The sequence below is a fragment of the Macaca mulatta genome, chromosome 17 (assembly GCF_049350105.2).
Source record: "Macaca mulatta isolate MMU2019108-1 chromosome 17, T2T-MMU8v2.0, whole genome shotgun sequence".
NCBI lineage: Eukaryota > Metazoa > Chordata > Mammalia > Primates > Cercopithecidae > Macaca > Macaca mulatta.
In genome coordinates this window covers 26,105,081-26,132,935 of record NC_133422.1, presented here as the reverse complement: position 1 = coordinate 26,132,935, position 27,855 = coordinate 26,105,081, and the positions used below count along the sequence as shown (strand labels likewise).

Below are 27,855 nucleotides of genomic sequence, written 5' to 3'. Positions count from 1 at the left end.
AAGCATCACATTACCCAAATTCAAACTCTAAGCTACAATAAACAAAACGGCATGGTAGGTTTGGCGCAGTAGCTCATGCCTGTAATCCCAGCACTTTGAGAGGCCGAGGCAGGCAGATCACAAGGTTGGGAGATTGAGACCATCCTGGCTAATATGGTGAAACCCCATCTCTACTAAAAATACAAAAAATTAGCTGGTGTGGTAGTGGGCGCCTGTAGTCCCAGCTACTCGGGAGGCTGAGGTGGGAGAATGGCCTGAATCTGAGAGGTGGAGCTTGCAGTGAACTGAGATCATGCCACTTTACTCCAGCCTGGGTGACAGAGTGAGACTCCATCTCAAAAAAAAAAATACAAACAAAAAACAAAACATCATAATACTGGCACAAAAATAAAAACATACATCAATGAAACAGTATAGAAAACTCAGAAATAAAGCCACATGCCTACAATCATCTGATCTTTGACAAACTAACAAAAAGAAAGCAATGGAGAACAGACTTATTCAGTACATGGTGCTGAGATAACTGGCTAAATGGAGAATATTGAAGCTGGATCCCTACCTTTCACCATGCACAAAAATTAACTCAACATGGATCAAAAGTTTAAAAATAAGAACTCAAACTATAAAATCCTAGAAGATAATCTAGGAAATACATTTCTGAACATCGGTCATGGCAAAGAATTTTTGACTAAGTCCCCAAAAGCAATTGCAACAAAAACAGAGATAGACAAGCAGGACCTAATTAAACTAAAGAGGTTCTTCACAGTGAAAGAAACTATCAACAAAGTAAGCAGACAACCTACAGAATAGGAGAAGATTCACAAACTATGCATCTGACAAAGGCCTAATATCCAGAATCTATGGGAAACTTAAGTCAACAAGCAAAAAACAACTTCATTAACAAATGGGCACATAACATAAACAGACGCATCTCAAGAGATGACATACAAGTGACCAACAAACATATGAAAAACTGCTCAGCATCACTAATTGGAGAAATGCAAATCAAAACCACAATGAGATACCATCTCCCTCCAATCAGAATGGCTACTAAAAGGCCAAACAACAGATGCTGGCAAGGCTGTGGAGAAAAGGGAACGCTTATACACTGCTAGTGGGAATGTAAATTGTCCAGCCATTTTGGAAAGCGGTTTGGAGACTTCTCCAATAACTAAAAACAGAGCTACCTTTTGACCCAGCAATCGCATTGCTTGGAATATACTCAAAGGAAAAGGAATCATTCTACCAAAAAGACATGCACTCGTATGTTCATCACTGTGCTATTCACAATAGCAAAGACATGGAATCAAGTCAGGTGCCCATTAATGGTGAATAAAGAAAATGTGGTACATAGACAGCATGGAATACTATTCGGCCATTAAAAGAATGGAATGTCTTCTGCAGCAACCTGAATGCAGTTGGAGGCCATAATCCTAAGCAAATTAATGCATGAACAGGAAAAAAAAAAAAAAAAATACTGCATGTTCTTACTTATAAGTGGGAGCTAAACATTAAGCATACATGGAGATAAATATGGGAACAATAGACACTACAGGCTACTAGGGTGGCGGAAGAAAAAGGAGGGAGGGGTTGGTCAGAAAACTACCTATTGGGAACTATGCTCACTACCTAGGTGATGGGCTTTGTACCTCAAACCTCAGCATCACATAATAGTCCAAAATAAGAAACCTGCCCCCATGTACCCCCAGGATCAAAAATAAAACTTGAAATTTTAAAAAGAAATAAGAATGAAACAAATCTAGTTCTTTGAAAAGACTTTTAAAAATTAAAAATCTAGAGGTTTGTCAAGACTGACAAAAAAGAGAGAAAAGACACAAATCATCATCATGAACTAAACCCAGGTTATCACTAAAACATTGTAGACATCAAAAGAATAAGAGATTACTATGAACAATTCTACATGTATAAATTTGACAATTTAGATGAAAAGGACCATTTCCTTAAAAAACACAAACTACCGGCCGGGCGCGGTGGCTCAAGCCTGTAATCCCAGCACTTTGGGAGGCCGAGACGGGCGGATCACGAGGTCGGGAGATCGAGACCATCCTGGCTAACACGGTGAAACCCCGTCTCTACTAAAAAGTACAAAAAACTAGCCGGGCGAGGTGGCGGGCGTCTGTAGTCCCAGCTACTCGGGAGGCTGAGGCAGGAGAATGGCGTGAACCCGGGAGGCGGAGCTTGCAGTGAGCTGAGATCCGGCCACTGCACTCCAGCCTGGGCGACAGAGTGAGACTCCATCTCAAAAAAAAAAAAAAAAAAAAAAAAAAAAAAAAAAAAAAACCACAAACTACCACAGTTTGCTCAGTGTGAAATAACTAGTTTTATAGCCCTGTAACTATTAAGTTATTTGAATTCTTAATTTCAACACTTCCAAAACAATAAATCTTTAGCCCCAGATGGTTTCACTGTAGATTATGCCAAATGTTTAAAGAAGAATTAACATCAATATTACACAGTCTCCTCCAGAAAACAGAAGAGGTGGAAAACACTTCCCAATTCATTTTATAAAACTGGCATTACCAATACCAATCCAAAAAGTATCATAAAAGCCACTACAGACCAATATCCCTCATGAGCATCAACACAAAATTCTCAACCAAATGTTGACAAACAGAACTCAGCAATACAAAACTAAGTATACAGCATGACCAAGTTGGGATTACTCCAGGGATGCAAAGCTGGTTTCATATTAAAAAAAAAAAAGTAACCGACCTTATTAACAAGCTAAAAAAGAACGAATCAAGATCATATCAATGGACACAGAGAAAGCATTTGACACACTTCAATAACTATTATAAAAACTCTCAAAAAACAGGAATAGAGGAGAACTTCCTTGACAAAATAAAGAGTTTATAGCTTACTTTATACTTAATGTTATACTTGAAACCCTGCAGCTGACATTATACTTAACGATGAAAGACCGGAATAAGGCAAAGATGTCCACTCTTGCCATGCTAATTCAACACAGTGCTGGAAGTTCTAGCCAGCGCAATAATAAAAAGACATAAAAGGCATAGATTGGAAAGAAAAGTAGCCCTGTTTGCAAATCACATGACTATGCAGAAACTCCCAATAAATCTTCACAAAATACTCCAAGACAAAAGCACATAAGTTTAACACAAACTGTGGTACATCGAGACAATGGAATGTTATTCAGTGCTAAAAGAAATGGCTGTCAAGCCATTAAAAGGCATGGAGGAACCTTAGATCATGTTACTAAGTGAAAAATGACTGTCTGAAAGACTATTTATAGTATGATTTCAACTACATGACATTCTGGAAAAGGCAATACTACAGACACAATGAAATGATCAATGGATGCCAGGGACTGGAGGAAGGGATGAACAGGCAGAGCACAGGGGATTTTTAGGGCAGTGAAAAATATACTAACACTACAATGATGGATACCTGTCATTATACATTTGTCCAAACTCATAGAATATACAACACCAGAAGACGACCCTAATGTAAGGCTATGAACTTGGGAGGATGATGTATCAATGTAGGTTCATAGATTATAATAATGTACCACTCTGGTGGGGATGTTGCTAATGGGGAGTTAGGGGGATATATGGGAACCTGTACCTTCCTCTCAATTTTGCTGTGAACCTAAGACTGCTCTAAAAGTCCTTTTAAAAAGGATGCATAGAATACATCAGAGGTACATTTCCTTTTGTTTTGGGTTCCACCAGGGCACTCATTTTTTAAGGGTAATATGAAATGGCTAATTTGTGGAAATACGCATAATATTACCAGTATTGATTATAGTTGTAACCAGAGCACCTGCTCAGATCAATTGACTTGTATTTAACCTTTTGGATTAAAAGGCCTTATTTTCAGTGGGAGAATCTCAAATTGTTTTTCTAGTAGTTGAACCAAACCATTTTAAGCTTCTCTTACTTTCCTTAAATTAGGTCATCATGTTCAATACTTAGAAAAACAAAAAGAGAATGTTTAAGAACAATGTGATTGCTTAGAGGACATCTATTTTTCAAGCTGGATACTTTGAGGGGGAATCAATTTATGTTACTGAGCTATATGAACCTCCAGTAAAACCTAATTCTTTTGCTCTTCTGCTTATGATCATCCTTAGCTTTTCATATGGCCCCCAATTAAATGCAGAAGATAATTATGATCCCTTCTTATAAAGCAGAGGAATGTTCATTTAGAAAAATCTTCTCAAAAGCATTTATCTCAGGTTTGTTTGAAATAGCCATTATCTTTCCATCTTGAATAAAATTCAAGTTTAAAAAATAAATAAGTGAATAAAATTCAAGTTTACAAAAATTAGCAACAATTCTTTCAGAACACATCTATTACATATATACATACCTCCTTACATATTGTGAAGAGCACTTAGCCACATACTTATTCTATTCAGTAGTTATGGTACTCAAACTGTTACACATTGGACTACATCTATAAAGTAGAACAGCATATCTTAAGATCCTCACAAGCAGTGAGAACTGTAGTGGGCCTGTTAATTGCATGCTATCTCACAGTTGTAAATGAGCAAGCATGTGTTACAACATGTAGAGGAAATCAGCAGAAATAATTCTATTTAAAGAAAAACTATGACCAGACTGGGCAACATAGCAAGACCTCATCTTCACACACACACACACAAATAAAATTAGCTGGGCATGGTGGCACATGTCCATAATCCTAGCAACTCGGGATGCTGAGGCAGAGGGATCACTTGAGCTCAGGAGTTCAGGGTTGCAGTGAGCTCTGACCACATCACCACACTTTAGCCTGAGCAACACAGCCAAACCCTGTCAATCAATTAATAAAGTAGAACTAGTGGGGTTGTATTTATGGGTTGTGTGTAAGTCCAATAACATCATCATGAAATTGAACAAGGAGCCCAAGAGGACCATCTTGTAGCTTGTGGTGTGCCAACTAAAGGTAAGCCTTTAGTGAAGTGTCAGGAACAAGTTTCATGGAAAATGAAAGAAACCAAAATGCAATACAATATTTTAGCAATTAGGAATCTTGTATTTGTACCATGATAAAAGTGCATTTGAATAGAGGCATTGTAACAAAAATGCATTATGCCACACAAGCTGTGAATATAAGCATGAAACTTTGTCATATTTCTGACAGTGAGAGATGTCTGGATCCGAGAAAATTTACCTTCAGGAAGCTTGGCATATTTGTAACTCAGGAAATTATAAGAACATGGTCTCTGACATTTTCTGTGAATGGCACAAGCTTCCAACCTGCTTCTGCGTATGTGGAAATTGGATTAAAATGGAATAGACATTTTTGTAAGGTAAGCAATACTGCCTAAATGTATCATACAAAACACTTTCCTCTTACCTCATTAAAGTGCTTTGTTCTGAAGGCAGACTGTTAGTCAGTATCATAATTATAACCCTAATTGTTCCATTTATGAAGTGCCTATCACATGCCAGGTACTATATTTGCTACTTTCTGGATGTTGTCACATTCATCCTCACAATAATCCTATGAGGTATTGCCACCCCACTTTATAGAAGAGGAAACAGTCTCAGAATGACCTGGCTAGCCTAAGGTCACAAACGGGAGTACCATATCACCAAACAAAAGTCAAACACCTCACATATGCTTAGAAAATGGAGGAGGGAGATGGTGGTTGCCTCTGGAAACTTGAGACTGAGGGGTGGTGGGTGAACAAGCAGAACTTTCATTTTTATATCTCTCTCTACTGTGTCTTTTTTTTTTTTTACAAAGAGTATGAATTACTTTTATAATAAAAAATGTAATTATTTGGTCTGAAAAACACCTGCTATATGAAAATATCAAATCCTTGAAAGCTAAACACACAACAGGCACTAAGTAAACACTAGATAGAACTGAAACAGGTTAGAATATCTTGTTCATTTTAAAAAGGAAAGATAATGATTGAAAGTAGCTAAATAGAAATGTGTTTGTTTACACTTATAAAATATCATTAGATAATATACACATATATGCATATACACATACCCTTATATGAAGTGTAAAAAATATATCTAAGGAATATTTAACATGGTTTGCCATAAAAAAGATCAGTTATTCTCAACTTCTGCTGCATAACTGAATTTCCATGAAATTTTGTTTTTAATGAAGAAAACAGTCTTAATCAGGTAGGAAGTGGGACATCTGGAGGCAGAGCTCTGTCACAGGACCAAATTGAGGACTAGTTAAAAACCAGGTCTGGAAGTATCCCCTAATTAGACATGCCCACCAATGTACCATGTTTACCATTGCCATGGCAATGCCCAAGAGTTATCATACCTTTTCATGGCAAAGACCCAATGACCTGAAATTTATCACCCCTTTTCTAGAAATTTCAGCATAGACTACCCCTTATTCTGCATGTAATTAGAAATAGGTAGAAATATGACTACAGAACTCCTTCTGAGCTGCTATGCCCAGCACATTGCCTGTGGGGTAGCTCTGCTCTGCAGAAGCAGTCATAGAGCCATAGCACTTCAGAGCAATTCTTTCCTAGGCAAAGCCAAGAACCCTCCCAGGCTAAGCCCCAGTTTAGGGCTCCTGTGTCCTGCATCATTACTCCAGACGGATGACCTGAATTTAAGTTGCTAAGGTAGAATTAGACATAGGAATGTTTAAAAATCTCCACAGATATTTGTTGAATAAACCAATGACTTAGTATCCCTACTAAAATTGTTCTTTTAAAAAAAAAAAAGACAGCAATTCCACTCCTAGGTATATACCCAACATATATATGTTTATCAAAAGACATATACTAGTCTGATAACAGCACTATTCATAATATCCCCAAACTAGAAACTAGCCAAAAGCCTAGAGACAGAAGAATGGATAAATGAGAATCTTCACACAATAGAAGGTTATAAAGCAATCTACAGCTACAAGCAACAGTAAGGATGAATCTCCTAAATGAAATATTGAGAAAAAGTATCCAGATATAAAAGAGCACATAGTGTATGATTCCATTAACATAAAATTCAAGAACTAACAAAACTAATTTTTGCTGCTAGAAGTCAGGATAGCAGTTACTCTTGGAGTGAGGAGTTTGGGGAATAAAATGGAGAATAAAGAGCACTTCTGGGATGCTGGTATTTTTCTGTTTCTCAACCTGGGTGCTAATAACATGGGTATGTTCACTGGAGAAAAATCGAGCTGTACACTTAACACTATGTGCATTTTACTGTAATATGTTATACAGCAATATAATAAAAAGTAAAACATATCTAAAATGTCCATAACAAAATCAACAGGAGTTATCAGGCAGTTGAACATTTTAAAATCAAGACATAATAAAATTTAAAATATATAGTAAAGGAAAGGGTGACGTAATAGGGAGGCAAGGAGTAACAGATGTAGGCATTGAGATCCTGGCACTAGAGCATGAGATAAACTCAGGCGCATCTTTTGACCCGAGGGCCATCTGTGTCATAGATTCTATTTTGCTTCTCTTGCAGAGTCATTGCCAGGATTATGTCACATATGTATGTAAAGCATAACACTTGGCACTTGGTTCAATAAGCACTCATTCATCTCCATTCCTTCCTTGACTCTAAAGCAAAATATGAAAATAAGTTTCATAGAAAGCCAACTGCTATATTCTTAAATGTAGTAAGGGTATATAACCAATGTATAACTCAATATCAGTGTGAGCGTACAGAATACAACAAAACGTTGACATCAGTTCAGAATTACATAATCCCTGAGGATGTTTTAGGCATTTCCAATTTGCATACTTTTCTGCGGTGAGAACACAAATGGTGGTAGTGACTGAGCTACCAGACACACACCTTCTCCAGCATCCATATCCATGAGGTGGACAATGTAATGTCTAAGAAAACACAGGCAGTGATACACCATTCAACAACCTGGATCTGTTGTGTCATTGAGGAAAGGATGATAAAACTCAAGCAGCCAAATCCAGATGCAACAGAAAAAACATCTGGGTACTGAAGGATTTCAAGCTGAATGGGAGTAAGCACTAGTATGTTCTCATTTAAAAGACAGCCCGTTACCTGATGCTGCAAGGGGAGCTGGCATGGTCTGTCACGGCGCTCTGATAGTATATGGAACATCTGCCCTCGCCCCCAGTTCTCATCTGGGCTCCAGAGCAGATGAGACTTGGAGAAGACTGAGAGTAGCAAAGGTTGAAGTCTAAGACAAGTAAGCAAAATGTTAAATTAACTAGCATTCTTCACACAGGGAGAAAAGTTGGGGACACTTCAACAACCGTTAACTGTGTTTGAATCAAAACATCAATGATTTATGAAGAAAAATAACAGAAATAAATAGGCAACAAAACCGAAAGTGATCAACCTTATGGTGTGGTTTTAATGCCCTGCATATTGGTTCAATTACTGCTTTCCCAGGCAAGAATGATGCCTTCTTGACTATTTTGCTTTTAGAACAACAAATACAGTGAGGGAATAATAACTATCATTTCTGGTGGCAACAAAAAAAAAAATGCCTGGAAATAAAAGAAAAAGTAGATGAAAAAGAAGTGTTTGAATGAATAAAGTTGTTTTATATTCCACAATCTTCTAATATGGTCTTGGCTACTAGGGTCTATTGCAAATGATTCTAAATGTCATGGATCATGATCATCCCCAAAATAGATACTAAGAAAATTTGGAGGCAGTTATACGGCCATGAAAGATCAATATATTACATGACGGTCTTCTAAATATCAAAAAGGATGATAAAGACAATAGTAAAATATCATAACTTTGCTCTTTACCTTGAAATCTTTAAAAACTTAATTTTCGGGCATCTTCCAAAAAGTAAATTGATTGCAGACAAACATTGGGTCAGGTCTGTGGCTAACAATTTAAAAGGTCTGTTTACATGCCAAACTTTCACATACTAACTACTAAGAGGACAGAAATGGGAGATGGAGATTTCTGATTTATTTTTAGAGTGATTATAATGGAAAACCATAGAAGCGAAGACATGTAAGGTGACAGAGAATTTGCTCTTCTATAGCAGGGGTCAGCAATTTGTTTCCATAAAGGGAAAGATAAATACCTTACAATTTGTAGGCCACGTGATTTCTGGCACAACTACTCAAAGTTCTGCCATAACAGCATGAAAGAAGCCATAGACAATATATAAGTGAAGGAGTATGGCTGTATTCTCATAAAAGTTTATTTTCAAAACAGGTAGCAAATATTTAGCCTTAGGATCATCATTTGCCCACTCCTACTCTAGAGAGTACTATTAAAACCACCTTTCTGTTCAGTGGAATATATCCAACACCCATTTTAATAAATCTAGCCATGAGAAGATATCAGTCCTCAATGCCATATTAAAAGCTTGGGCACTTATTCTCATAAGATACTAGCTTCCTCTTTAAGTCTTCTTACACTTAGAAAAAATAGAAGACCTTCTTTCTTGATATTTAAGCACATATTTCACCTGTTTTCATAAGCTTAGAAAGCATAATATCAAAACCTTAAAATGAATGAAAGATAAATGCCTGACACAAAATAGAATTCTTAGGGGAAGAAAATCCAGTCTATGTGAGTGATTCAAACATGATTCATTCCGATGCAACAAGGGCTTATAATCTAAAATATGCAGGCAAATAAAAAAGAATGAAAAAAATGTCTTTTGCGGCAACTTGGATGGAACTGGAGGTCATTATCAAAAGTGAAGTAACTCAGGAATGAAGAAGCAAACATTGCACATTCTCACTTATAAGTGGGAGCCAAGCTATGGGCACGCAAAGGCATACAGAGTGGTACAATAGATATTGGAGAGTCAGAAGTGAGGAGGGTGGGAGGAGGGTGAGGGATGAAAAACTCTCTATAGGGTACAAGGTACACTACTCAGGCAACAGGTCATTAAAATCCCGTACTTAACCACTATCCAATTCATCCATGTAACCAAAAACCACTTGTATCCCTAAAGCTATTGAAATATAATAATTACAATTAACAAATAAAGATGTATGCAGGCAAGACAATTTTGCTTTCTCCTTTCAGTGACACTATAAAAAAATGTAAGAGTTAGAAACAAATGCAGGCTCTATCTTCAACAAAATTGGTAACCTACTGTGGCCTTGAACCACCATATATGAGAAAGGGCTGCCAAATTCAGGGGAAGTCAAAAGAATTCGTGTGGGAAGATGTCAGGAGAGCATGCCTGTGGCTACAGACATCAGACAAAGCAAGCCACATCCATTTTTCCAAGAGGTGGCGAATTATGAGAGAGAACACCAACAATTCCTTCTTTGGTAACAGACTAGGGTAGGTGCACTGATGGCAGGAGCTTCCCTAATCCCATCTGGTACAGAAAAGGCAGGAGGGATGAGAAGTCAGGAAGCAGTCATCAGTGAGTGGGACAGGCTGACTACAGGAGATGGTTTGCGTTGACTGCTGTCCTGCAGCATCAATCTCTGCTGGCTAGGGAAAAGATTAGAATCCCTCTCCCACTCATCTGAGAAGTGGAAGAATGAGGGATGAGAAATTACCTATTGCGTACAATGTACAACTATCTGTGTGATAGCTGCATGGAAAGCCCAGACATCACCACTACACAATATATCCACATAACAAGTCAGCGCTTGTACCTTCTCTAAGTCTATAAAAATAGAAACACACACACACACACACACACACAGTGGGATAAGAAGCTTGACCAAACCAGCCATAAATCCACTAAGACTAGGCTCTAGTTCTATAGGACCTATGGAGAAATTCCCTAAGAAAAAGAACAGAACAGAACAGAAGAGAGCAGGAAAAAAAAAAAAAAATGGCAGACCAAGAATATTCTCCGCTCCTAAAAAGTGACCATCGGAAGGAAACATAACAGGAGCTGGCTCATGAAGGAAAACAAAAAGCAGTCACAGGAACGTAGACCATGTTGAAAGCAGCAAGAAGAATAGACACTGCTAAAACACAGTAAGAGACAAAGGGGACAGGATTGAGAAAAGTGACTAAGATAAATAAAAGTGAATAAAGGCAACATATACTCACTATTGGTGCCCCTAAGGAAGACAGTTTAATCAAGATAGCAAAAAGATATATAAAAATGCAGTCAAGAACATTTTAGAGACATTCGGCCAGGCACAGTGCCTCACGCCTGAAATCCCAGCACTTTGGGAGGCCAAGGCAGGTGAATCACTTGAGTCCAGGAGTTCAACACCAGCCTGGACAACATGACAAAACCCTGCCTCTACTAAAAAGTACAAAAATTAGCCAGGTGTGGTGGTACATGCCTGTAATCCAAGCTACTTGGGAGGGTGAGACAGGAGAATCAGCTGAACCCAGGAGGCAGAGGTTGCAGTGCGCCAAGATCATGCCACAGCACTCCAGCCTGGGTACTAGAGGGAGACTCTGTCAAAAAGAAGAGGAGGGAAGGAGAGGGGAGGGAAAGTGAAGGGGAAGAGGAAGGGGAGACAAAGAAAATTTCAGAGACATTCAAGAATTTTATCTGCAGATGAAAAGGGCATACAATGTTCCAGGAAAACCTGACACAAAACCACCAACAGTAATAGGTATTCTAGAAAACTTACTAGATATCAAAAGCTCAAAACGAATAAAAGAGTTATTTGAGCATCCAGACAAAAAGCTTAAGACACCTAAATGGGGGAAGAAAGTCACTGAACTCACACCTCTCTGCAGCCATATTCAACCACAGAAAACAGTTAATACTTACAATGTTCAAGGAATGAAAATGTGACAAGAATTTTACACTGATCAAATGTTATTCAAGGATGAAGACAATGTAGAACTGGTGTTGAACTTTAAATCACTCAGGAAATACTTTTCCATGACTCATTTTTGAGGAAACTACTAGCAAACAATCTTTAACCAACCATGAGCTAACTGGACAACTATAGCAAAATGGAGGGTGGGGAATATTCATCCCATTAAACTATAGGACTAAGACCAGGGCAGATGTGGGAATTGTGTTCCTAAAACAGGATTTAACATTATAAGCCCTAGAAATGTTTAGAAATTATATAATGAACAAAACTGGAAAGACAAGAAAGAAAATATGTATGATGGTTTTTCCTTCTTTTATAGATATTAGCTAAAGCTGGCAAATCAAGCAGTAAAGGCATACATATGCTTAAGAGTCAGACGATTCATAAAGACCTTGATGAGTCACAGCTCTGCACAAGGCTATGATGAATTTCCACAGTGCATTAATAGGTGAAATATTTTCTCCAAACACATTATAGCCTTTGGATTTTCTTTATGGCAAATGATGTAAAGAGAAGTACTTAAGCTTTGTAGAGAAATTTTCTAGAAACAAGTTACTGAAATGCAGATAAAATAAACACTGATGGAAATGGTAAAAGCAGGGAATCTCAAACTGTGGGAAGAAGATATTATATGAGGATATGGTCACTTTTTTGACTTATGAAGATTGTGACTTCCAAAAATATTGCTATATTTTTAGGCCTTGAACATTTATATATTTGTGAAATTTTTCATAAATATCTTTATTAGAAAAACTAAGAATTTTGTTTTACAATGAGAAGTTCTAATAGAGTGACTGGCATTTCATAAGATATAAAGGTGTTAGAGTTGGCAGTTTAAAAACTCCATGTTAGATGTGAAGAAAACACTAATACATTGTTGGTGGGTATATAAATTAGCATATTATTTTAGACAGCTATTTGGTGAGATCTTTGAAATTTAGCACTTGCAATCCTAATAATTTATTTAACGTGTTCAAAGAAAGACCAGTTAAATTATGGTATATTCATGAGAATTCTATTACCAATCTATACATTTTTAAGTCATATGTATTTTATATATAATACATATAATCATATATGTAAACACTTGTATATGCAAAGAAAATATCTGAAAGGATATAAAATATGAGTATGAAAGAGTTCTTTCAACATGGTTTGACTTTTTTACACTATGCATTTTTATAGTTAAAAATGAAATAAAGATCAAATTTATGATACAGTACCAATGTTTAAATTTTTTTTTAGATCACAGAATCAAACATTAGGGTTGGAAAGGACCTACAAGGACATCAAAGCCAACTCACTCTATGAATATTTCTTCTCCAGAGATTCTAAAAATATAGTTGTCCAGTCTTCTTCAACCTTTCTGTTCTGAGAATTCACAACCTCCTGGTGCCTAAGTATTTGTGGTTCTGGCAGGAATATCCCACAACCAAGTCACCCTATTATAGTCTTGTACTCCAGGGCCAATGGCCACCATGTGAGTAGGAATGAAGAATTGTACTGGCCACCTAACCACTGCAGAATGCCAAGGAGCAAGGGTGCTTCCATGACAAATCAGCTTTTCTTGAAAAGGGCAGAAAAGGCTGCAACAGAGACACTATGTGGCAGCAAGAAGCAATGGCAGTAGAGGACTGATCAGTTACCTCCCCTCCCCACATGAGGTTTGGTGTAGGACTGACCTCTTTCGTCAGAGACTCCAGAGTCCTTCATCAATTTGGGGGAAAGTGGGGATAGTAACGGGCTTCAAAAGGGAGATACTAGACATCTTGTTTTAAGGGCAGATAGGAGCTCAAATGATTAATTTTTACAAATAAAGTATGTAACCATCTTTTTTACTCCAAAATTATGGAGCATGTCTTACCAGACATATTGAAATAGAATGTACAGCCTTATCCTGGACAACACCATCAAGCATAATTTTGAGATAGAAAATAGAACAGGAAGAGTAATTTCAACTAAATTGAGATAATGTTCTGATCCATTTCAGTGGTTTCTAGGACCCCATCTGAGATATTGGTAAAACGCTCTGAGGGGATTAAGTGCCTAAATCATCACTATCAGGTGGACAGAAGGAACAATAATTTGGTTTTTAAAAGTATCTTCATGAAGGTGAGAACTTGACTTTTCTGATATACTGGGAAGTTCCCAAAGAAGGCAGCATTTCATATTCATACTGACTGACCTGTGGCTGCTGAAGCCATTGGAATACAGAGAAAGCAAGAATCTGCTTGACCCATTCTACCCGGAAGTCAAAATTCAAGACTTCCATTCTCCCAAACTGCCACTCACCACAAAGGAAGGAGAGCACCAGCGTGAGTCAAGACCAGGGACGCCATTAGGCCATATTGTTAACGGATCATTGAAAGCAGCAAAGAGGTTAAAAATCTATCCTCTGAGTAGAGAACTCTCGTTATTTTCATTTTAGGTGTGTCTTCTTCCTCCCATAGGCTGCTTTTCTCATATAGCTGGTTTGATAACATTGGTCCAAAAGGCTCCTCTTTTCCATGGGAAGTACCTGAACCATCAGTCTCTCCCCATCCCTCTCAGCATCAAGTGGGAACAGGCATGGGCTCAGAGGACAGATCTAACAGGCTGCTAGCCAGACCCTGACCAGGAAAACAGAACCCTTACAACCCAAATGGTCCTGTCTGGTTCACTACATGCCTGCTTTAAGATTAAGAGGTAAATGTACCTCGAATATCCATTCAGTCACAAACACCTGACAGTTGGTGCCGCAACAAAATTTGGGATCCTGGCCAAATAGCTTAAGTTTCAACCAACAGGCATCTGCAAAAATCGGTGAGGGTAATTCTTTGGGACTAGCAAAAATCTTTTGCCTCAAATAGTTCTACGCTTTTCTTATAAGAAAAGTAATCATCTTGCTCTATGATGATCTAAGTGATAATATATTCATTTCTCCCAAAACCTAGGTGATGCCTGGTAGTAAATTAGATATTTTGGGAAACACGCTTTTAGATCACTGACTGGCTGAAGTGCTATTTACCTCCAGAGTAAAAATGTAAAAAATGACCTCCCTGTGACCTCAAAAAAAATGTGATGCCTCGTGAAACAACCAAGTATGACTCAGACACCAGAGCCAATGTGGCTGAGTAAAAACACAACAAAAAATAGACAAGGTGAAGAGTACCTTCCGCTAACAGGTAGTCATTATTTTACGGGCCTGGCCAAAACACGTTTATTTGGGAAAGGGTCCATTTCCTATAGTGTCAGTGAAGCTGGTAAGTCGTGTTGCTCTGACTCCCTGCCCACAGGGACAGCAGGGTGACCCAGATTGGCTAACTTGAGTACTCTATTCCCCTAGCTATCATGATCATTTCAGGGATGGGCATGTGGGTCTAACCAGCGTCTTGTCTGCAAGTGAAAAATACTCTCTTGCAGAGTTAAATCCTGTTTCACAGGCTGCAATTATGTAAAATCAGAACTGCCAACCACCACCTTTTCCAGTTACATGAAAGAAGCCATCTATAGAAGAGAATCAGGTCAGTGAAAGGGAAGCAGATTCTAGAGGTAGCAACGTAGTCCTAATAAAGTCCTTTCAGCCACTAGATCCAGCCATGCCTTAAGTTAGTCCCACCTGGGACTTGTCAATTACTTGCACATCTACCTTGATCCTTTTCGACTTGGATGTCTGCCATTTGTCTATAATAATCCTGAATAAAACAACTGCCACACCTAACAAAAACAAGCGGTTTAAAAATTTTAACTTAAAGCCAGTCTGTCTCAGTCATGATTAAAGTATAAGGTCATCTCTGACCCTTTTACCTGAACTTATTTTAAATATTTTTGAAATAATTATGTTTATAAACACATGCATGCTTCAGAATATTTACAAAATTCAAAATCAGCATTGAAATAAAAAAAAAATCACAACTCCTTGACCCAGAAGATATCACTGTCAACATTTGAATGTACTTCCTTCTAGTTTAGAACCATGTATCCATGGTTTTTTAAAGCTGAGAATATGGACTATAGAGCTCATTCTTATTTAACATTAGCTTGTGCATGATTTCCCACATAATGAAATGCTCTTCAAGTATTATGACTCTTAGCAGCTTCACCATATTTCATTCGGTCTCTCTCCTCGAGATATTTTCTTATCTTGGCTCCTAGAACACCACATTCTTCACTTTTCCTCCTTCCTCACCAACCCCCAATCTCCTCTGCTACATCTTTCTTATCTCCCTTACCTTAAGTGTTGAAGAAGCTCCAGATTCAGTCTTTAAACTGCTTCTTCCTCTACTCGGATATTTAGGGAATCACATTCTACCTCACAGCTTTCAAAATCATGTATATACTGACAATTTCCAAATTTATATCTGCATCCTGGACCTCTGTGCTCTATTTCAGACTCTTATGTTCAATGTCTTATAGACATAGTTATTTGTCTTATACAGACCTCAAGTTAGCATATCCAAGACTGGTCTGATAATCACCCCAAATAAGCTCCCACTGAAGCCTTGCCTATTTCTGTTAAGGACAATGCCCCATCCTTCTAGTTGCTCAGATCTAAAACCTTCAAAGTGACGCAGTTCTCTTCTTTCTCTCACGTCCCATATCCTATCATTACCTGTCATCAAGTTCTGTTGGCTCTACCTTTAAAACTTACGCAGAATCTGACCATTTCTTACAAACCCACTAGTACTACCCTAGTGCAAGTCATACCATCTCTCACCTGAAACTGATGTTCTTGCTTCTATCCTCCCCCTCCCCTCTTGAACCCATTCAGTTGGGCTGTTATTCCAACTACTCCGCTGGAACAGCTCTTATCAAGGCCGCCAAAGACTACCATTTTGACAAATTTTATGGTGATTTCTCAGTCCTTATTATACTCAGCCGATCAGGAGGCATTTCACCCAGTTGCACACTCATTCTCCTTGACGGTCTTTCTTTTACTTAAGGATTACAGTTTCTCTTTGTGTCCCTCCTAACTTGCTGGGTGCCCCTTTTCAGTCTACTTGACAGGTTCCTCCATACTCTCTGACCTAAAATATTGGAGTAATCCATGGCTCAGTTATCAGACCTCTTCCCTTCTTTATCTCCACTCACTCTTTAGATGATTTCACCTAGTATCATACCTTAAATACCAGTATGCCATTGGCTACTTGATGTCTCTTCTCTAAACTCTGTACTCTTCCATGCTACTGCCAACTATTTCTTGAACAAATGAAGGCAGGAACTATGCTCATCTTCATGGTTATACTCAGCACCTAAAATACTGCTTGACACAGCAGTCAATTATCAACTATTAAATTAATGAAAATTGTGCAACTCAATGCCACTGAGAGAAAATTAAAAAGATAGATGACAGTCATTAGCTAATTTCAATTAGTTTTTTTTTTTTAAATACAAGCCAGTGCCATAACAGAAGGCAGTTCATGATATTGTTTTCCAAGTATACGTTGGTCAGATGGTCTGGCTTGTTCCAAACCTGAGAATCAGAGCACCGAAAGGAAGTGATAGATTAAATGTCAGTCAGTAAAACCTCTGTTAATATTTTTTTCCCTCATTCTCAGGCCATTAGTAATGTTTGAGCAGCAGAAATCTTAGAGACATTCTTAAATATCATAGAGTAAAATAATTCTATGCTGCAAATTCATAACAAAATCAGGTATAATCAATTGAGTGAAGGTTAAGGTTAGCACTGTCTTGAAAAATTAAGCAGCTTAAAAAGGACAGATGTAACAAAGAAAAGGGACTGAGTCTAAGTTCCTTTGAACAAGAAAAAAAAATAAATGTTGATATCCCAAATGTCCACGCCATTTCAGTTTCTCAGACTACTATCCATTAAATAATAATTTAATCACAGCGACATGGATGAACTCACAGATACACTGTTAAGTGAAAGAAGCCAGACATAGAAGACTGCAGAAGATGCTAGTCTTTGCCTCCATTAGGAAGGAGGGTCACATGTTTCCATTTAAGTTAAAGTCAAAAAATAGGAGGGTACTTTCAAAAATGATGAAAATGATGGATATCTTAATTTGAGTGATGGTTACATGGGTGTATGTATTTGTCAAAACTCAGTGAATTGTATACTTAAGAGCATTATAATAAATTTAAAATATAACTCAATTTAGACAAAACAAGTGTCCTTCAGTGTGTGTTCTGGAAGAGGAGGAATGAAATAGATAAATATAAACAAATTTCCTTACTGCAGGATCTTTCACAGCTTTTAATATGCAATTATGCACTGTATATTTCTAAGAGGAGACTATACGATACAGTAATGTTCCAGACTTACTTGGTCAAAGAACTTTTTTTCCTTATATACATTGACATCTATAAGGCACTACAGTTTCAGAAACCCAATAACTTTAGCCTGGAAAAAATTCAAACAAGGGCTACAAATACCACTGAAGTCATTAAGAAAAAAATTAACATCTAATTTTAAGCAATGACTTTGTGGTGAACCTTCCAGAATGAACTAGTTATAAAATGTATTCCCATATAAGGTCCAATTAAGGACTAGAGAAATTCTGCCCAAGATAATAACTATAGTTCGGAAATTGTTGACCTTAAATTCCTTCTGGCAGTAATTAGATAACAAAGCCAGATGTATATTGAAGAACTCTAAGCTTATGGCAAGGAAGCATCATTCATCATTATATAGACAACACTTACCTATTTTGTGTAAGACATCCAACTCAGCCAGAGATGTTATTCAAGGCATTAAAACACAGCTAAAGATGATAGGTCACAGGTTGAGCTCCCCAGGAAGCTGACGCTGTGACTGATGTGTGTGCAAGAGGTTTGTGTGGGGAGAGCTCTCAGATCAACACCGACAAGGGAGCAAGAGAAGCCAGACTGGACAAGGGGGGAAATTTAACCTGGATTTGGCACAACAAAGGCCTCAGTGGATCCCATAGAAGCACTGGAACCAAAGTTATTCAGCCATCAGGCAAGAGGGCCAGCCCTTTATATCCTCTCCTCACAGCAGACCATTGTCTGCATGCTGGCCGTCACAGAGAAGGGGCATGACCACTGGCAAGTTGGCCTCCTTGGCTGAGGGGAGTCTTCACAGAAAGAATGGAGAGCCAGCTGCCAATCCTTCAGCAGCAGGGAGCCTGAGTGTCCCAGGTCTGAAGCAGAAGCTGGGCGATACATCACAGCGCACACTACAGCAGCCAACACACACTCGTTTCACCAAACTCACAAGGGGCATCTTGCCCAGCAAGAAACCATTCCTACCTAATCTAACTCTCATGCTATTAACCAAGAAGCTCTGTAAAAGAATCAGGAGCCTAGATTGTGCCCCTACTACTTTGTCCATAACAAGTATTCATAAAATTGCAACAAAAACTACAAATAATCTTACATGGTTGCCAAAAAAGTATTTCCCAGTGTAAACCACATAAGAAACACTGATTAGTTTTGACATGACTAGAAGCCTAGCTGTTCTTCATGAGACATAATGGACTGAGATCATCAGAATTAACAAGAAAATCTGTAAAATTTAACCTCAGAAAACTTTTGAATAACTTCCACACACTGGAGTACTTCTTGTATCACATTTCCCTTTGTTCTCTTTAATAAAATTAAATTGGTATCCCAATAAAGTAACAAGAAAGAATGAGCGGTTCTAGGTTTCTCCCTGGTTCTCCTTTTTAACAATCAATTCATCTTAATTTATGCTAATAACAATTCAATCAGAACACATCTATTGAGGACCTTCCATTATGAGATACCATGCTTAGATACCACATGTGAGGTTTATGAATTGCATCTGGGTGGATAATAGTATAATATAGTTGTAATAGACATTACATCTATATTAAGGGCATAGAAATGAAGTTCAACATCTAATAGAGAAGACATTTACACAGATGTCTGTCATGCATTCATTCAACAAACATACTTAAGCACTATGTGCCCAGCTGTGAACAAGATAGACACAGTTCCTGCCTTTATGAGGCTTACATGAGATGTGATGTGTTAAAATAGAAGGCTGCAGAAGATGCTATAGTCTTTGCCTCCACTGGGAAAGAGGGCTAAGGAAAGCTTAGGAACAGTAAACTTAGTAAGAATAATAGCAACCAGCCTTTACTGAGTGCTTTAAATGTGCCAGGCACATATGTAAATTTATTTGGCTTTCACATCAATCCTCTGAGGTCTTGTAATTATTAATATTCCCTACTTGCAGATGAGGAGACTTAAACACAGAGATTAAGTAGCTTAATCAAGGTCACGCAGGTGATGAGTGATAGGCCTGGGATCCAGAGCTGCTCTGGAACTGAGCAGGAATTTGCCAGCTGGACACACACACACACACACACACACACACACACACACACACACACACACACACGGAATGATAAGAGCACTCCAGGCACAGGGAAGTACAAGTACAGAGACATAAAAATGGTCAGAAACATGTAAGTTCAGTCTGCATATAGGCTGACTGGGAGAGTAACCAGAGTCCAGGCCCACAAAGTGGGGCAAGCAGGGTACAGGTAGATGAAGAGAAGTGTCATGTGCCCCACATGGAAGGGACTGCAGGAGTGCAGGCATGGGAGTGATGCCAATTCTGTCATTAAATAGTATCAGTAAGAATATCAGTAAGAATGAAAGTGACTGACATTCCTTGAGAACTCCCTGTAAGCCAGACATGAGCCAAATACTCACACACATTATCTCATTTTAGCTTCACTACAATCTTATGAGGAAAGTACCACCATTATCCCATTTTACAAGTGAGAAGACTGAGCTTTAAAGGGAGCAACTAGATGATGACAGGTTCTACTGTTTATGAGTTACAGAGCTAGGATTCAAAACCAAGGAACTCTAAGGTCTGTGTTCTCCGCTGCCTGCTCGCCAGTGTGCACATTTGACATGGAGGGGTAGGAGGGTGGCAGGCAGGGCAGTGAGGGGGACACTAAGGCACCCACCCAGAAAATGGATGGCCCAGGTCTCAACCACAGGGTGCAAGCTGCAGGCTGCAGGAGAGGACATGTGAGAAATATGCATACAGAGGTAGCGCTGGAGAATACGCTGGGATCTGGCAGCCAGAATGAAGAGTTATAGATAACAGCAGCTGTCTGAAGAGGTGGTGATTCCATCACGCAAGTGAATGGGTAGGAACAAGCACTGAGAGCAGGGCAGGGGGATGGAGAGTGAGGGAAGATGCTGAGGTTGAGGTCTCATAGGCTACCATGGAAGGAGCCAATGGGCAGCTGGAGATTTAAGTCTGGAACTGAGGGAAATAATCAGCTATGAAGGTACAGACTTGGCCACAAACATATTGAAGCCATGAGAGTAACTGAATTTGTCTAGGGAGAACGTGAAGAACAGAAGGTGATGGAACTCTAGAAAAACCCAACTATTGAGGAAAATATTTTCATGCCTGCAAAAATAGAGAGATCGAACTGCTTCCTTGAGAAACCTACTTGGGAAAGGGCTTTCTTTACAAGTAAGGCAAGTTGTCATTACCGGTGGGGGAAAAAGTTGGTACTGCAAAACCAACTTATTTCCTACCACATGTGAGGTTTTGAATAACATCTGGGTGGCATACTTCTGCTGAAGAAAATAAGCCAGTTCAATGGCATCTCTATTAAACAAAAATAGTGCTAATAGTGTATCAGAGTTATCACCATAGATGTGCCTGGCCACCCTGAGCCCATGTGGCCAACGTCAGTAATTCCACTCTGGACACAAACACTGTTGGCTTTGGATGGAAGTGCCGGACGCTCACAGCACTCCCAGGACGTACTGTTTTTCAGCCTTATTTATGTTCTCTCTTCACCCTTCAGCCTAAAAAATGACCACAGTGCCACTTACCCACCTTAATGGGAATCTGCACGAATGGGAATCTGCACGAAAGGCCATTTCTCCAGTTTCTCTCTCTCAAAAGCAAAGGAAAACTCCCCAATATTAATATGTAGCAAAAAGAGGGAGAAGAAAAAGCCTATTTGGTCCGCCCTCCTGGCTGTTGCTACCTTGCAGCTTATGACATACACATAGAGGGAGGTCTGATGAAGTGAACGAGGCAGCCAGAGAGCTACTCCATTCCCGTGGAAACCAGGAGTCCCTTGGTGCAGACAGCTCTTCCTACTTTCCCGTGCAGTTCTTTTGTGTGACTTTGAGGGGCTCGTGAATGATTTCTAAATGTGTGCCTGCTGAGGCGAGCCGCACAGGGAGGGAGGAACCCAGCCGAGCCGTGCCAGAGGAAGCCAACAGGATCCTAGCAGTGCGGGAGCTGGCTCGGCTCTTGCATGCAGTTTTTGAAGTCAGCAAAACAGAAACCAAATTACTATCATATTATGCTGGTGGAAGCTCAAGAAGAGGGGACTCTACACCAGTTTAATTACTGTGAGAGATACACTTGTTATTCTGCGACTCGCTGCATCTCATGTGTGGACCCTGAAGACAAATGTAAGTTCTCGTGCCGCTATATTTTATTGCTATGTAATTTTCTTTCCGGTTTGAAATCATGCTTGGCCAACATGTAATCATTTCAATGAGAATTTCTAGTGAGCAAAGTTGTCTGCTAATCTTAAGACTTTTTTTGTTTTCCTTTTATTAACTAAGCAACATTGTGGGAGCTGAAATTCCTGACGGCAGCTGTGGCAATTCAGCCTAAGAATGGCTGAGAACTGTAACCCAAAGTACATCCAATTACTATGGGATTAACACTGGATGTATTTTTAATTGACTTTCTTAATGTAGAATGTGTACATCCCCGCTGTTTCTGATTGCATGCTATTTTAATAATACTGTGGCTAAACTAGTACTATCGGCATAACCAACAAAATGAGATATAAACAAGAGTCCCAGTAGTTATAAAACTTTTCTTCTTTGTCCAGGACATTTATCTCCCCGAATGCTCAAAAAAACCTGCAACCTCTATGCTAAAAGTTCATTCTGCTTTTTTGTCCTCGCTTTGCCGAGAAAATAATAAAATCAAACCGTGGACTCTCCTAAAATTGTGAATGAAGAAAACTTAGAGCCACCACAGTTCGGTTCTTTATCATTGTAATAATTGTAATAATGGAAGACAAAAATCCAGCCCCGGGAGACCAGCATGTACACCAGTCTCAGTGTTACAGAGCATGGGGACATCAAGGTGAATGGTGAGCAGAGGCTATAACGTGTTAGTCCTTCCACACCTCATCTGCTACAAGTTCTGGCTTAGACATGGATATTCTTTGTGAAGAAAATACTTCTTTGAGCTCAACTACGAACTCCTTAATGCAATTAAATGAAGACACCAGGCTCTACAGTAATGACTTTAACTCCGGAGAAGCTAACACTTCTGATGCATTTAACTGGACAGTCGACTCTGAAAATCGAACCAACCTTTCCTGTGAAGGGTGCCTCTCACCATCGTGTCTCTCCTTACTTCATCTCCAGGAAAAAAACTGGTCTGCTTTATTGACAGCTGTAGTGATTATTCTAACCATTGCTGGAAACATACTCGTCATCATGGCAGTGTCCCTAGAGAAAAAGCTGCAGAATGCCACCAACTATTTCCTGATGTCACTTGCCATAGCTGATATGCTGCTGGGTTTCCTTGTCATGCCCGTGTCCATGTTAACCATCCTGTATGGTGAGTGGCATTAGTTTCCCAGCTGTACTCGCACTGGTAATAAAGAGCATGTGCATGCCATCAGCAGATGAGATGGGGCTCAGGAGGCAAACAAATGATAAATAGAAGGCTTTATTTATAGACTAGGGTCTACTATGTTACTTATATTTTACTCTTAAAATGGGATTTCACATAAAAATCAGACAGTCTATGACCTGTGATCATTGGAGAGTTTCGTGCTTTAAAACATGTACATCCTGTGTAAAAATGATCATTGGAAAGTTTTGTGCTTTAAAACCTGTACATTTAATGTAGACATTTTTATAAATTACCCCGATGCAGTCATAAACCAGTAACTTACCCGTCATTCTGAATCTACTTGATTTTTGCTCCTTTATATTCCCAACCAATATTCCAGCCTTCAGGACAGAACAGTTTCATCTTTGTCACACAGTTTTCGGCACTTCTAATGGAGTGATAAAGCCTTCCCAATTACCTTGAACATTTGCAGGGAGGACATTAGTGGTGCAGTAGGTTTTATGTTAAAATATGCAGAGTCTCCATTAGAATAAATGAATTACTCCAGTTTTAATTGTTCCCTGCCCAGAGAAGCTAATTTGGAAATGTGCCTTTGAATTATATCCTCAACTCTTTAAAAATGCGTATGCATACACTCCTCCCGTCTGGTTTGGAGGAGGGTGGGAAACAAATGGGAAGGGATTAATCTTGCTTTCTTCTCAACAGAGTTTGAAACAGTCAAACCTCTCAGCAAGGGACCAGAATGTGATATTCTTTCCAAATTATGAGTAATACAGCCAGATACCTCCTTAAAGGAGAGAGAGACTATTGTGACTGCTGACACAGGCACGAGCAGCAGTCACCCCAGAGCTTAGAGACAGGTTATGATAGCTATCTTTAAGGGGAAATTTTCTGGCCAAGTCTTAGGGGCTAAGATTTAAAAAAAAATCAACCCAGCCCTGGAGAGTGTGAAGAAGGAAGGCGGTAGGCAAGGGCGAGCAGGCGCCAGTTTGCACAAAGCTGGTAATTCTCATTGCAAGTCCAGCCTTCGCTTGACCATTTAAATGCCACACCAGAATGATTTCATTAAATTTGCCTGTCCTTTCCCCGGCATCCTGGGGAAGATTCTCCCCTTCCCAAACCCCCTCCCCTAGGGGGCAAACTCCAGTGGGGGTAGGAGGAGTGACAGAGCAGGAACCAAAACAGCAGCTGGAGGGTGGGGTGACCCCAGGCGTCACCCGCTTGGGGAGCAAGGGCGCCCCCTGGCGGCCGCCGCTCTGAGCGCAGCCTGTTCCCTCCGGAGCCCCGCCCCTCCCTGAGCTGCTCCTCCCGCCTCGCCCAGTCCACGGGGCGTGGGGCATGAGGCTTCTCCCACAAGGAAATGCCCCCTCCTTATCCCGCATCGGAAACACGGACTGAGGCCTGGGCTGCCTGCTTGCGGAGAAAACCCCTCCGAGGGCCATCTGTTTCGAACAGAGAGAGTGTGGTTTCCCCCATCAGGCGCTGCAAAGGAAAAGGCTTTCATTTCAGCTCAAGCTCTTTGCAAATAATCTAAGTGAATGGATGTAAATTAGGCTTGTACGTACGCTCTTTACTTATCTAAGTATCTCCTGTGGCATTTTGGTAGAGAGTGTACGTTTGCGTTGGAGTTTGTTCAGCTTTGTGGGTCTGTAATAAGAAAAGTGGACTTTCATATTTTCCTTCTCACATGCAGGCAGATCTAACTCCGCTGCTTATGCTGTGATCAAAACTAATTAAAGTTTATATAACTGCTTGATCTACCTCCAAAACACAAAACCAGGACACTTTGTTTATGTCCATAAGGCACACTCTAACCTTCCTCATACAGCAGGTGACCTGCAGTGTCTCTTACATTGGAATTGTCTGGGGAGCTGGGAAAAGGCTTTGCAAACGCTTTGACATTTGATGTCCACCTCAGCCCACCCTCCAAAGATGATTTAATTGGGCTGGATTTGGCACAGGCATCAGGACCTTCTCTAAAGCTCTCCAGCTGATTCTGATGTGCAGCCAGGATTGAGAGCCACCACCCTAAAGCAGCTGTTCACATAGCGTGGTCCCTGGACCAGCAGCATCCGCATCACCCTGGAGCTTGCTAATTCAAATGCAAATTCTACAGCCTGCTCCAGACTAACTGCATCAGAACCTCTGGAGGGAGGTCCAGCAGTAAGAGGTGTGGCAGAGTCTGATGCTCACTAAAGTTTGAGAAATGCTTCCCTAAAACAAAGCTCAGAGCAAGGACACCTTCCTTTATTTTTCTTCACCCTTGTCTTCACCTCTCCCTACACATACCCTAAATTTGAGTTTGGCACCCAAAGCATTATTAGATCATTATTTTTCATTTTTACAAATAGACATATTCACAATCTGAATTTTTAATCATTTAGTCATTTGCACCAATGCAATTTATTGCCATCACTGTATGGGACTGGATGGTTATAATAATGACTAAGAGGTGAGATTAACCTCAGGGAAATACAATCCAGAGAATCTGTGACTAAATCCCGACAGTACAGGGTGAGAAGTGCTCCAGAAGAGGAGCCAAAACACAACTTTTGACATAAGCCATTAAGAAAAGTTTTGCCAGGTGTAAAGGGGAAGAAAGAGAACCCCCAAATAGAGACAATCTGAGTTTCCATGCCACACTCACATAACTCCAGACGCTAGAAATTTTCAAACCCTGCATTCATCAGCCAGCGCTAGCTTATCATATTTAAGTACAGTCGCCAGTGGGCTTTTTTTCAAATACTAAAAATATATTGTGCTGTCCTTTGCCATCACCTGTGCCTGTCCCAGAGCTGGAAATTGTCATAGGGTAGGGATCCGCATGCTCTAGGAGGCACAAGGTTGCTCACTGACACCAACCTTCTGCCTTGTAGGGTACCGGTGGCCTCTGCCCAGCAAGCTTTGCGCGGTCTGGATTTACCTAGACGTGCTCTTCTCCACGGCCTCCATCATGCACCTCTGCGCCATCTCGCTGGACCGCTACGTCGCCATCCAGAATCCCATCCACCACAGCCGCTTCAACTCCAGAACTAAGGCATTTCTGAAAATCATTGCTGTTTGGACCATATCAGTAGGTAAGTGGGAACATATTTCAGAGTCTCATTTGAAATGCCAGTTCGTGCTTTCTGAAAAGACTTGTTCCATTTTGTTGTACTGAAACCTGACATCCTCAATCTACTGTTTTGGGTGGTACAAGATACGTTACAACATCGTAATTATCAGATTCGCTTCAGGAAAGAAAAATCTGTTTATGTCACTGGCTGACAACATCAATTTGTATTGCTTTGCACAGGCAAGACTATAAACAGTAGAGCCAAAAAAAAATCAGAAATAACTGTGTTTTCCCTATTTCTTACTTTCAAATCCACGACTCTAATTATTGGGTTTCCCAAAGACCTCAACTTTTATAATCACTGGACTTACGGTCAACGTAAAGATGCAGACCACTGTGTTAGAGAACATAAAGCCTCTGGGCTCTAGAGAAAGGTACCATGTGCTGAAGCTTGGAGGGGAAAGGTGGGCCAGAGGAAAGTGCCAGGATTTGCTTTGGGGCAAGGCTGCTTCTCAGTCTGCCCCGGTGTCCTTAATGACCTTCCTCCTTTTATGATACCACACACCAAAGGATTTCAACCCGCTTCTGTTAAGTTGATCACATACATTCATCTGTTGCCAGTATTGATCTTCTGTCACACACCTAACAGTGAGAAAAGCCAAGGGAAGGGAAGCTAAGGGGGCAGGTCTCAGGCAGTGAAGTGCATTGTATCTGTCAACCTCGGCGGCTTGGTTGGTAACCAAAGATTCTCTGACATTCATTTTAAAATCCAAAAGCCTGTCAGGCAGGAGTGTTGCACCTGCTTATGGCCACGCTGGTGCCAGCATCTGCTAATATGAGAGACTATGGGATTCCGCCGCTTGAAATCAAGGGCTTGAGTGAGCTTATCCACAGCATTGGATAATAGTACCAATAATAAGAACCAACACAATGATACAGTATCTTGTGTTTTTTAGTTCCCATTGTTTACTTTGCTGCTAGCAATGGGAACTATTATGCAATTTGAAGAGCAGGTAGCTCCATCTTATAGAAGAGGAAAAACTGGGATTCAAAAAGCAAAATGAGCCGTCCAAAGCCCCACAGCCAGTAAGCAGCACAATGAGGATTCTGTTGAATTCTGATGGGAACATCTGATGGAAACACTAACAAATCACACTTGTGTCGCTTTCAAATGTTTAAAAAGTCTTACCTACATTCTGTTTTAAATTTCCCATTACAATTTGAGACAGAAGATTCTATGGTGCTTATTTGATAAATGAGGGAACCAGAGTACAGAGGTATTGTGGTTTATTGGGTCATATCTCCAACATCCAGCAAGACTAGGACCCTAAACTTCCAGCACCAAGCCCTGTTCTTTCTGCACCGTCCTTAGGAAACAGTTTTTGCTCCTAGAAAATGCTTGTAGTTTCTGGGACTGTGCAAGTTGGACTCATTCTACTAGGAGCAAGAAAGTGAAGGGCCAGTAACCACTCATCCCCAGTTACACATAAAATACTCCTGGGGAACATT

General features: G+C 39.8%; 1 protein-coding gene across 2 annotated transcripts in view; it reads left to right on the top strand.

Annotated features, from left to right (window-relative positions):
* The first annotated feature begins 21,698 nt into the window (after window positions 1-21,698).
* The window catches only part of HTR2A (5-hydroxytryptamine receptor 2A), a 62,798-nt gene continuing 56,641 nt past the window's right edge, over window positions 21,699-27,855 (top strand). The window contains exons 1-2 of one of the 2 annotated variants that reach the window (XM_015120878.3): window positions 21,699-22,099; window positions 26,168-26,368. In XM_015120878.3, the coding sequence (XP_014976364.1) occupies window positions 21,940-22,099; window positions 26,168-26,368 (361 nt within the window). In that variant the 5' untranslated portion in view covers window positions 21,699-21,939. 2 annotated transcript variants of the gene reach the window in all.